This window comes from Montipora foliosa, chromosome 6, assembly GCF_036669935.1.
Source record: "Montipora foliosa isolate CH-2021 chromosome 6, ASM3666993v2, whole genome shotgun sequence".
In the NCBI taxonomy this organism is placed as follows: Eukaryota; Metazoa; Cnidaria; class Anthozoa; order Scleractinia; family Acroporidae; genus Montipora; species Montipora foliosa.
This window is the reverse complement of record NC_090874.1, coordinates 55,132,883-55,145,382: the sequence shown is the minus strand read 5'-3', so window position 1 is coordinate 55,145,382 and position 12,500 is coordinate 55,132,883. Positions and strand designations below refer to the sequence as shown.

Below are 12,500 nucleotides of genomic sequence, written 5' to 3'. Positions count from 1 at the left end.
CGTGATGAGACGGCTATATTGTTGTACAAAACGTTAGAAAATGGCCTCACAAAGTTTTGCGTAATAATGGCGTCAAGTTCCCAAAAGACATTTTAATGCATGTTCTGTACACCAACATGGCCGCCGTGACGTCAGATACAAATCATCAATAAATAAATAAATAAATAAATAATGGAAGACTGTCTTCCAAGTGCTTTATTCAAATAGTAATGACACTGCATATGGTTGTTCTTTTCGAGATCAAGCGTGTCTGGGCCCAGACAAGACGTTACGAGAATGCATACCCTTCATTTCGCTTCTATCTGGATGCTGTACGATTTCAGGGTTTGGCCTTAATCGCACGGCGGCCATGTTGAGTCCCGAATTGAAAACTTTTGGTTTTTGCGCACTGAAACTCGTTCCCAAACATTTCATAGGGCCGGCTCGATTTCATGCGAGTGCATGGAGCCCATGAAGGAGCCAGCTGCAATTGTCCAGGTCAACTGTCCAGTTTTTACAATACAACGGTAATAAAACCGTTGTTGGTACCTTCTACTAATCGTTCTGGCCATCGCCATTGTTAGTTAGTCCATCACCAAATTTTAAGCCTCATTGTTGTGTTCAACTTTCCTACTAGTTTATGACCAGAATTCAATTTCTCTGAATATTCTTGAGCAATCAGTACAAGCAAAAGTATTATTAGCGGAGCTCCGCGAGCACCATAGTTAAGAAAATATGGTACCCCATCGATGCGAGAAATTTTGGTTTCATAGCCACGACGTCATCGAACTTCCGTACGTACGTACGTCCGTGCGTCTGTACGTACGTCCACTCGTCCATGTATGCCAATGTGACCAATATCATGCTAGTCTACAGCTTATATCTTTGATATTGGACATCCATGTTTTGATCAATTGACACCTGTCAAAACAAGGTATCCGCTAACCAGTATCACGTGACCATATCGCGGGGTAGAGCTTAGAGCTCACCGAGGTCAGCGGGTTTTGTTTAAGTTGACCGCTGACCAGGTACTGGTTTTCGATTGGATTGCAGGCTCAACCCAGATTAACTAACATAAACGAGGCTTCATTTTTCGCGCGCTTTCTGTGGCCATTGTAAGTCCATTACCAAATTTTAAGCTTGCTTCAACTTTGCTACTGGTTTATGACACTGCCTGAAAGAGGCAACCCAGAATTCAAATTTCCTGAACAGTTTTGGGCAATCAGTACAATCAAATATTTAAGAAATAGAAAACATGTACTGTGTTTCTATCGAGTTAAAGAAACACGAGTGAAAGTTTGGGAGAACGAGAACGAGAATGCTGTGGAGCCTTTGATTGAAGTTTGGCCGTCGCAGTCCGCTACTAATTTTCTGTACTTTGTCGAAACTTCTACTCCAGACAATACCTCACAATTAAATGAACTTTAATCCGTTTTTCTAGCCTGTCCTCCAGCCCATAATGTTTTTCAAGGTTAGTTACCAGATTCCGTGGTCCGTGGAAGTCAAAACACCTCATTTGACTTCCGTGCTCCGTGGTCCTTAACTCACACAAATCATTACAACTTAATTCATTTATAAACAAACCCATACCTGGCCGCTGGAGCATCACTCCCTTTTTCGATCAGTTGCTCTTTCTTTATCTTTGATTCAACATCTTTCAGATAGTCCTCTTCATGATTGCTGTTCACATATTTTTCCAGGCCAGCGAGAATTTTAATTTCCTTCTTCGCAAAGGGACGTTTCCATATCGCTCTTTTTCGTTTGACTGACAGAGCTAAAGGTTTTGCTGTCTTTGAATGTCCAGGCAACGGTGGTAAGTAGTTAGCATCACCAAAGTTCTTCTTAGAAAACTTATACAGAAGCTCCTCAATCATGATCTCAAATTGAAATTGAAATTGTCATGGGAATCGTTGTAGTGTCTTTAAGACGTCCTTAGTGAGTTCGCTGGAAGCAAATTCAAGATATACTCGTAAAACAGGAGCGAAACGATGGTTGCTAACCTCTTCCAGAGTAATTTTGACTACTTTTAAATATATTGGAGGCCAAATAATTCCAAAGATTTCCGCGTAAATGGAGCTTACACGGAGCTTTTACAAAGCTCCATAAATGGTAGTTATACTAACATCTAATAACAAAAGTGCTCCAAGTGTCTCTGTATCTAACGAAAACTTACGTTTTCGTGGAAACTGGAGGGGAAAATAAACAGTCAAGTATAGCAACGAAATTCTTTAAGGGGCCCTTCAACGTAGGAATCTTAGTAAAACTATAATGGCGTGGTTTGAGTTTGGCTATTCCAGGTGGCACGTTTGAAAGTGTTTTTAACGTGACATTAGTGTCTGTCCCCTCTCTATCACCTATCCTATCTGTGTCTCATCTATGAGAAGAAAAAAAGCAAAGAAATTATACTTGGATCACGTTTTACGAATTTATACATCATCAGCGGGTTATGGAAGCAGGGCGAAAGTTTCGCTCGGTACAATGGGGGAACTATCATATCCGAAATTTAAGTTTTAGCTCCTTCGTTGCCTGGAATAGTACCTACAGATGTCGATGAACTTCCTCAAAGAGAAAGACACGTTACACTGATAAGAGGATTTTTATGCTTCTCCGACAGGCAGCAGCACGTCGTTTGCCGTTTAGCGTTTCAGGAAATTTCTCTGTTGTTTATAAAGCCTTAGTGAACTCAGTTGGCGCAACTTGAGTATGGATGTATTGTAAAGAACTAGTAAATACTTACTGCAAAAATACTTGATGAAACTGCTGTTTCTTTACGATCTAACCAACGCTGCTGTTCAATTCCTAAAGAATAAACTTCAAGGATTCGACTGAATGTCAAGCAACACACCCAGCGGGAAGACTATGAAGCAGGAAGAAGCGATGACCAGATATGGAAATAAAAGCGGATCTTTCCTTTCGCTTTTGAACCTTTCGGTTTCCACAAGATCATGATCGGACAAATAAGGTACCATGACAATATCTATTGTGCTATAAATGGCGGCTTACGCGCAGTTATCATTCCTGCCAGAATAAAACACTTCCAGTTTGGAAAGTTGCGAGTCATTTCGATTTATCCAAGAGCAAGAATGGCGCTCAGAGAAGTTTTTCTCCGGGTATTCCGGTTTCCCCCTTGCTCAAATACCATCCTATGGTTTGATAGTTGTTTTAGTTTGATTTCTACACAGTGTTCCCAACTAGTGCCCAAGCGCTAAACTGATGCAGTCGACACTTAAATAAAGTTCATCATTATTATGATTATACTAGAATTAATACTAGAATGACTTATTAGTACAGGCGATCACAAGATTTCGACTGCAGTTTAAAATAAATGAGCAAGACTAATTTTTTTTTCTAAGATCAACAAAATTGAACGAGCCTGTAGGAAACGCTGATATAGATGGAAAATGGTTTGCTTCGTCTTCCTCGAGATAGAAACGAAGAATTCCGAAGGTTTTTCTCTGTCCTTGTGTGGGCCCATTTCCATCAGTAGGGCTAACGCTCACGTGGAAACGAAAATTTCCGAAAGATGGCCTGTTTCGTAGCAAAATTTCTGGCGTTCCCGAGTTTCCTTATAGCAAACGTCAATAACAATCACGATAATTATAAATGAACTTTGACTGTCAAATGTATTTAGCGCTCATGCAGGGACTAACTGGGAACACAGTACAAAAATCGAGTCAAAACAACACATATCAAATAATGGGTTGGTTTTTGAGGAGAGGCGGAAACCGGAGTACCTGGAGATAAGCCTTTCGGAGCAGAGTACAGAACCAACAAACTCAACCCACACATGCCGCCGAGTCTGGGAATCGAACCCGGGTCACATTGGCGGGAGGCGAGTGCTCTCACCACTGCGCCATCCCGGCTCCGTTTTATGTATCAATGTAGCCTAGCACTGAAGATCTCTAATAGGCCATTTTCGAAATGGGGGGGGGGGGGGGGGGGGTGGGATTTGGGCGGGGGCCACTAAAAAAAAATTGGCTTGAAAGGGGGGGCCATCCGAAAAAAAATGAAGGAAAAGGGGGGGTTGGACGAAAAAATTAGATTAAAAATAGGATAAGAGATTTTACAAATTGAGGAAAAAATTGACCTCTTTTATTTATAACAAATATACTAAAACATTTCCAGGGTATTCAAGAAAACGTCTCAACAGCTTTTTATATATTTTATAATAACAGTGAACGTACCATAATAACAGTCTTGAATAGTAACAACTTTCTTTTAATTCATAAAAATGTTGTTGTCAAGCGCATATTAAACAAAGACCAATAATTTGAGTCCTGTAATTGGAACTGACCTCGTTACCAAGGCTTTTTCTGAGAAATTTCTGAAGTTTTCTTGTGGAGTAAAGGTAGGACAAATTTGTTCTTTTTGTTGTGAATGGACTGGACCACCTATAGGGAGATGCCCCAAACCATTTCCTGATCATGCCTGCCTTCCAAAGTACCACTACCTTCCTTATCAGCAGACCCCAAATGAGGGGCGTGATCCAGACGATTGGCAACCAAGAGTCCAGTTGAAAGAGGCGCATGCCAGTGGTAGCGTAGTTTTGTCTGACCCAGAGAGCGTAGCTAGATTTGGAGACAAATTCATTGTGCAACCAAAGTTTGTGGTTGACTATCTCCAGCATCTCGAGGTCATGGAGTTCAAAAAAAAGGAGAGACTGGAGGAAAGGGCAAGGGATAGTAGGGAGGCAAGAGAAAAGTCCTATGAAGACTATCGTTGGGCTAATTTGTGTGAAGATGCCACCAAGCTAAAAAAGCTGCGTGTGTCAGAATTGAACAAATACTTAAAACATCATGGAATATTAAAACAGCATCAGAAGAGCAACAAGAATGACAAAGTGAAGACAATTATGGGACACTTCTCGCGAATGAATACCCTCAGAACTGGACAAGCCGAAGTGGGAGGCAGGAATGAATCAGGTCAACTAAACAGCAGTGATGGAAGCAGTGAGGGAGAGGAAACTGATGATGACTACAAGAGTGATGCCCCTGACTCTGAAGACGACTCAAATGATGTCGTTCTTGCTTTTATCGCCTCAGATGAGGAATACGCAGACGAGCGGCCAGCTACAACACGCTCAGGACGAGCTGTAACAAGAAGAGCAGAAATTGACTTTTCATTCTTTTGAGTGATTTGTTAAAAGCAGCTTTCTAGCTTTCAGGTTTCTTTCAATAAATTATGTGAAATGTAACAAAACGAAATTTAAATGCTGCAGTAACTTTTAACACCATATGTATTTTTTATTCAAGGGGGGGCCTTTTCAAAAAATTACTCTGATGAGGGGGGGGGGGGGGGACAGCAGGAGAAAATAATCGGAAATTGGGGGGGGGGGGTCATACAATTTTCAATTTACACTCCTCCAAATTCCACTAGACCCCCCTACCCCATAAAAAATGAACGTTCCCTTACGAGGGCCATAAATCTTTTTGTGTCTGCAACCCAAGGCGGTCTCAAGAAATTAAACTTTGAAATGATCATGCTGTTCTTTCCTATTTTGTAAATCTGTTCAAAGACCAGCAAAAGTCCCGAAAAGCCAATTGTGACTCTGAGATCCGCCAGTTTTGAAAACTGGTTTTTTTTACATGTTTTCAATGAAACAACATACAAAATGATTCTGGAGAGCTTTTCATTTTTAACATAAAGATGGAATTCTTTCCTTCGCGAAACGGGCAGCAGCTTTCTAAAATAGGCGGAACGTAGTGTCACCTGTCACCATTGGCTTTTCGGGCCGCAAAGCTATAACAGACAAAGGAGTAGAATTTTCATAAACTTTATCTTAACACGTCTTAGTTCGTAAATAGACCATATACAATCTTAACATTGTTTCCACAGGAAAAAACCAGGCTCTCTAAGCTTAAGTGATGCATTCTCATCCACGTTTCTGATGTCATCAAAAACCACATCCATTCTGCAAAAGGTCTCCACTAAAAGCGCATACACCCAAAGCAAACAAAGCGAGGGATTTATTCAGTGTTCATTTAAGCTAAACTTTGGCCGACAATTACTTTATTAAATATGGTAAATGGAAGGGATACGGTGACAATATTAGTTTTTACGCCTAATAGGGGTTTTAGCAAGAATTTAAAAACATGCAACTGAATATTTTTCATTGCATATGAAAGGGAACTGAAGCCAAAAATTGAGGATTTTTTTCCTCGAAGCTTTGGCCAAGAATACGGTTGATGTTTCAACTTTCTTCATCATAAACTGTAAGCACAAACCCACAAAAGGGAGACCGTGAAGGTCTGTTATTTTCCTTTATGTTTCCCATTTACAGTGAAGTCGCTGATAATTACTTTGAGCTGACAATAATGAGGCCCCAAAGGAAGCAGGAAAAACGCAACTTCAAACTCAATTTTCCTGCTCATATCAAGGGAGAAGCAAAAGCAAGGCATAAAGACTTCATTTGTACACCTCACTCTTCCTCATAATCAAGGAAAAAAATAATACAGTTGGTGTTTAGGCCTTAAGTTCTCCTTTAAACAATACCCAGTGGGCATGTATTCACTTGCAAGCCGAGATAAAAGTGCACTCGTTTACAAAGATCTTTTACTTGCTGGTACTATTGATGGTAACATGTTGCTTTGTAAGTTAAGGAGGCTCGAAATAGTTTCTCCTTTTTTCAAACAAATAAACATATTTTGTTTTTAGATACAGTTAGGGTAATCACATCAAGACAAAATTTGGCCAGGGTTTTAAGTACCCATCATAGATTTTTCACATCACATTTTCCTCCAAAATACCGTTACCATGGCAACGATATAAGGCATTTCCTTCAGCCTTAAAATCAACATATGTTGTCTTTTTTGAAAAAACGGGACGGTGAAATCTTCCCATTCTGCGTTACCAGATAATGTTAGAAGCAATCTCTAAAATATTTAAAATTCAGCAAAATCTGTAGGTCAGTTTTTCAGAAAAATAAGTTTTTTTGAAATGTGTCGCTAATTTCTTTTTTCACCTACAGATTTTTTTTAAATTTGAAAGACAAACGTTTTAAATTAATCTAAGCTAACATGCAAAAAATGAAAAAAATTCACCGTCCCGAAGCAGAGATATAAGCGAGTAAAGTTGCAAAATCAGGAAAAATGAGGGGTTACAAGATCGGCATTTACGCATGCGTCACTCGCTCATTCGAGTGCACGCGCGAGTAAAGCTACAGGCCAACACAAACGGATTTAAGTGACCATGAAACCGTTTGTGTACAATTTTCGTTGTTTTCGTGAATAGGAGATGTCTATATATATTCCATATGTATAGGAATTAGAAGAAAGGTGAGCGAAACTGGCGGTATTTGTTTATTTCTGGTGACCCACTTTGAATCGTGAGCTGACGCGAGCAGCTTTTAGAATTGCGTGTGTGGCTTACGCGCGCGCGCTCAGCTGAAAACCCTTTCGAGCCTCCTTAAGTTACTATTGAAACCGCTGGGTGTTACAATGTTTAATTCGGTCTCTCCGCGAACCAAAGCCTCCACACGTTAATAGTTCGTCCCCTTCAACACGGTCTCGTAATACAAAATACTGAATCAGCAATCTTACGAAATAAGGATCGGACACCTTTTGGAGCAGTTTGTTCTCTCTTTGCATCGGTTTAAGTCATAGGATAACTCGATCCTCAAAACCAACTTTAAAAATACAAAAATCCAACAATAGCTATTAAACAAAAAACAAAAATATTGCTTAATTTTAAACACTCTCTATTACAAATTTTACACTACTATTGTGCTCAAAAGAAAATTAGGGATTTCCCAACGAGTTGTTTGTTTCTCACAATTACGCAGTGAAAGAAGCGACAAGAAAATCTCTTTTTTTAATAAGGCAAACTAGTCTCGATCAAGGCTGATGAAACGAATGTCAACTGACGAGAAGAACAACCAGGGAGCTTACGCAAGGACGACGACAAGGTCTACAAGAACTCAACAAAAAAATTACTCTAATGAGCAAAAACAAAAGCTCTGCACTCCCTGCAAGTGCGTTTTTTCATTTTGATGCATTTCTTTGTCGCCGTCCTCGTCCTGACAACGACATGAATTGACCAATTTTTAGGTTGTGTAGAGGACGTGAGAAGCGAACGAAACATTAATTTCTCCCCAAACATCCAAACAATTCATGCTAATTTTATTCCTGCAGATTTCATACGCACTTTCCATTCCGAACGACCTGGGGTCGTAACGAAATTATTACAATAACGCGAAATAGTATTTTTAGACGACGTTCTCCTTGGCGGCGTCGTTGTCCTTGCGTAAGCTTCCTATTGACAGCTAAACGTCGCTCGATGTGAAGGAATCCGGAATCCAGCAAATAAGGGCTTTGGAATCTGGAATCAAGGGCGTAGAATCTGGAATCCATAGTATGGAATCCAGAATCCGGGATCCATTTCGGTGGAACCTGTGAGTTGGAATCCGGAATCCACGACTCGGGATTTAGAACCTGGATTCCTTTACATAGGGCGATAAACGTAAATAGTAATGCTTTTAGTCCTCAGCGGCGTCAAGTGTCATCTCGAGCTCTGTCCAATCCTCGTCAGGCAGATCTGAGGAGTAAATTTCAAACTGTGTTAGTTTCATAAACCTTTGGGTTATTTATCTCTCACATATCAGCTATCAGACTAAGGAGGGAACTAGCAAAATGTTACTTTGCCTGAGGGTTGTTCCAGAATCGATGAAACAGTTTCCTGTATCCCTGGGATAGAACGCGTGATCGCCTTGCAGAAGGGCGGTTGTCAAGAGATTTAGTTTTTTTCTCATTCCAGTCTTGTTGAAATGTCATCGTTCTTTATTTTAAACTTCACTTTAATCCATAAGTGCAACATTAATACAAAATTACTTGAACAGCGCGTGGCAGAAAATTTACATTTTTTTTTTTATTACAGCCTCCAAGGCAAAGTATCTCGCAGTAAACTGTTCTAAGCCTTTATGGTTCTTTACATTAATTTCAAATTGAACTCATGCATTGTTCTTGCGTAAGGGATAATAAAGAGTTTAGCTGCATATGTCGTGTTTTCGCAGTGGCCTTTGAGAGGAACTGAGTTAACAGGGGCACCCAACGAATCTGTTCCTCACATTATCTGTTCCCCAGAGGAATCTTGCTGGCTGGCAAAAATACAGGTGTTTCAATGAGCTGGCGGGGAAATTTTGTTATTGATAGAGGTTTTGCCTGAGAATTACGGACTTTTGCTAGCATTTCAACCCGAGCTAGCTGTAGAAACTCTGAAGACTGAGGACGACTAAAAAAAAAAAAAAAAAAGAACCCCTTCCCTCTCCCAGAGAGTAGTAACAAACATACGACGGCTGGTCAGAGTGATTGCGCTTGCGGAAAAAAAACCTGTTTTGTCCCGGTTTTGCCGCTTTTGTTCGGTCGTTTTGGATCAAGGGATTTGAAAGCGCGCGGAATTCCTGGCTGGAAAATATAAATTTGATCAGCTGGCTGGGAAAGCAACCAATTTTATCTAGCTGGCTGGGAAATTTCTTGTGTGTCTTGCTGGGAAAAAGGAACAGATAATGTTTTCCCAGCAAGACTGAAAAACACCAGAAAATGCCTTCATAACATTTCTTTTCATTAACTGGGGTATAATAATACATTTTACAACAAATTGGTCGTTGGGTGCCCCTGAGTTAAGACCTTGAAGAGAACTACTGATGCGAGCTTCATTGCTTTTTGGCTCGATTACCAGCCGCTGTTTCGGGAAATGAGCCAGCGCTCACTCCTTAGCTCAAGGCTGGACGCGTGAGGTGAGGCATTGTAATTTCCGCCAATCAGAAACTCAAATTGTGGCTTCGAAGGTATTCTTCGGCCCGGCCTGTTCGAGCTTTACAGTGCTTTTAAGGTGGCAAACAACCAAGATTTCGACAACGGAAACTCACTTATTTTCCAGTTGGTGCCAAGGGCATAATACGGCTTTTAAATCAATTTCTATGGCAATTTATCCTCAGAATTCGCTAATGTAAGAGCAAGTAAAATTAAAATTGATGCTTAGTTTTTTTGCCCGTGTGACACAATTTCTTGTGCATGCGCAGTAGGATCAAGAGCGTGAGGTTTCTGTATTTTTCGTCCAGTCCAGCAGTTTAGCACAATATTGTAAGCAAGATGAAATTAAACTTTTCTTTTTGTTACTATGAATTCAAGTTGACCTATGACCCAGTCAGTAATAATCCCGGAGAACGCTGGATGATTCTTCATTTCTTTTAAACAACAGATATGTCATTCCCTTACTTACCATGAAGCAATTTGAAAATAATTGCACAGCTCTGAATGTCTTCTCTCGTTACTCCTGTAAAATCAAGTTTGCGCCGACTCGTACTTGCTGGAATGTTCATGCTTTGCAGAAATGTGCAGTCGCCACTGGCCAACGGCACAGGAAGTAAAATTTTCGTCTCATCAGTGGTCAATATTCTTACAAACTGTGAAGAGATGACACTGTGAGCGCGTTATCACTTGATTTTCGCAAGTTTGCTATTGCACTGGTTTTGCTTTGCCACTCTAGTGATTTGCCAAAATAGCTAGTGTGCTTATACATCGTTAACCAATCGAAAGCGAAAGAATCAATGGCGTTCACAGGGGATGCCGACCGTTAACGCGTCTGTAGTTTAAAAAATATGCTGCGATTTAAAAGACATAAACGGCCGGGTTTTTTAAACTACCGGATTACGATCAAAAAAGAAAATCAAAAAACTATGTCTTCTACCCGGTCACCCATCCCAGTACAAACTCCTTCAAACCGGAATTAACTAATCATTGTGTGGCGAGTTACCATACAATTGTCCGAATTTAGCGAGATCCCGAGCAAATTGTAGACGTTGTTTGCCTTTGGCATTCTATGTACATGTAATCATTTTGACTTGCTCCGAGGAGTTTTTCCCGAGCTTGCCAGTTTTGGTCAAGGAACAGTTAGAATATTTCTTAAAACCAATAAAAAGCCAGAAGAGCGATGATGCCGTTCTCTTTCTCAATACCTTTGTCACTGCCCTGAAACTATCCACCGTCTTGTGTTTTTATGCTGATTCCTGATCTTGTTTACCTACCTCGTTCCTAGGGTCTCTCTTCTGGAAACGAGGTTGCTGTTCTACCTCCTTCCCCGTCTTGCATAGATGTGTGAATCAATCAAGGGAGGTATTCCCCAATCCCCAAGCCTATATCCTTCAGATCTACTGGCAAGTTAACAATTTTGTTTCTTGACTCACCCATCCCAGGTTTTTCTGACCCGCGCTTTTCGTTGCTCTCGGTTCTTCTCTGTGAATAGAACCGTCTGGAATATAGTGTTCATCATTTTAATGTCTTCGGTAGTAAAATAATCTGGAGCCAAAAGTAAAATTGCAGCAAAATTACTGAAACCATCTTTTTTTATATAATAAGCTCAATAGTGCACAAATTTGGATTGGTTCTTATCTATCATCTAAAGGCCTGGCCAAACGCTGGCAACATTTCAACGCAACATTGTTGCATGATGTTGCGACATGAGTTGAATGGACTGGCCAAACGCACGCAACATATCGCAACAGGGTGACCAAACGCACGCAATATGTTGTGCCAAGAGAAAATGAGGGGACAGAGAGGGAGGCTCAGGGCGTTGGCCGGGATATGTCATGTCCATGAAAGTTAATTTTAGACGAGCGGAAGTCTGTCTTCTGAGACGTCCGCATGCAGACGTTAAGTCCACTTCGCTCGCCATTACATGAAATCTTTGCTTTTCTTTCAAACGTCAGACCGAGGTTGACCTGTATGCGGACGTCTCGGAAGATAGACTTCCGCTAGAACAAAGACTTCCGCTCGTCTAAAAATAACTTTCGTGGACATGACATATCCCAAGGGCTGGACCGGGAGCCTCCCTCTCTGTCCCCTCATTTTCTCTTGGTTGTGCCCAACAATGTTGCAAGATGTTGCGTTGAAATGTTGCGAGCGTTTGGCCAGGCCTTAATTAGAGGTTAGACCTTGGAAACCACGGGGGAAAAAAACACGAGCACGGGTTAGCTCCAAAAGAACTTCTTCTAATTTTACCCTCGCCGAAATACCTCAAGATCCTTGGTACCAGAGCATTTACCTCAGCTGGTCCTGGTCCATCTCAAAGGAACATATTACCTTCAAATAGCGAGTTTAAGGTGGCTCGAAATAGTTTCCCTTTTTTTCAATCTAATGAACATATTCTGTCCTTAGATACAGTTAGGGTAATCATATCAAGACGAAATTTGGCCAGAGTATTAAGTACCCATCGCAGATTTCTCACATTATATTTTCCTTCAAAATAACGTTACCATGGCAACGATATTAGGCATTTTGAGCTCTTTGCTTCTGAGTTGATTCGACCGTGGAGAAAATGTTCTTGGACGTTTTTATTATCAAGATCTCCCGCTCAACATGGACTCGACAGAAAAACTAAACAGTAGTGCCGAGTTGAGTCCAATAAGAAAGTCAAAAGAGCTAAGTTTGTTTTTTTAGGCATCAAATATTTATTTGTTTATGTCGTTTCCATAAAGAACTAAGCTTATGTTATCTTCGCCTAACCAAGTTTGCTCGCGTTTCGGTCAC

The 12,500-nt window shown here is 40.7% G+C and overlaps 2 protein-coding genes across 2 annotated transcripts in view; both read right to left on the bottom strand.

Moving 5' to 3' along the window:
• LOC138007784 (uncharacterized) overlaps positions 1-2,858 on the bottom strand; it is a 25,524-nt gene extending 22,666 nt beyond the window's left edge. The window contains exons 1-2 of the mRNA XM_068854852.1: positions 2,717-2,858; positions 1,570-1,923 (exon numbers count right to left, since the gene is read on the bottom strand). Coding sequence (XP_068710953.1) covers positions 1,570-1,853 — 284 coding nt within the window. The 5' untranslated portion in view covers positions 1,854-1,923; positions 2,717-2,858. The remainder of the gene's footprint in view (positions 1-1,569; positions 1,924-2,716) is intronic.
• Positions 2,859-8,112: 5,254 nt separating this feature from the next.
• The window catches only part of LOC138007788 (uncharacterized), a 33,488-nt gene continuing 29,100 nt past the window's right edge, over positions 8,113-12,500 (bottom strand). Inside the window, exons 5-7 of the mRNA XM_068854860.1 lie at positions 11,159-11,270; positions 10,195-10,378; positions 8,113-8,511 (exon numbers count right to left, since the gene is read on the bottom strand). Coding sequence (XP_068710961.1) covers positions 10,372-10,378; positions 11,159-11,270 — 119 coding nt within the window. The 3' untranslated portion in view covers positions 8,113-8,511; positions 10,195-10,371. The remainder of the gene's footprint in view (positions 8,512-10,194; positions 10,379-11,158; positions 11,271-12,500) is intronic.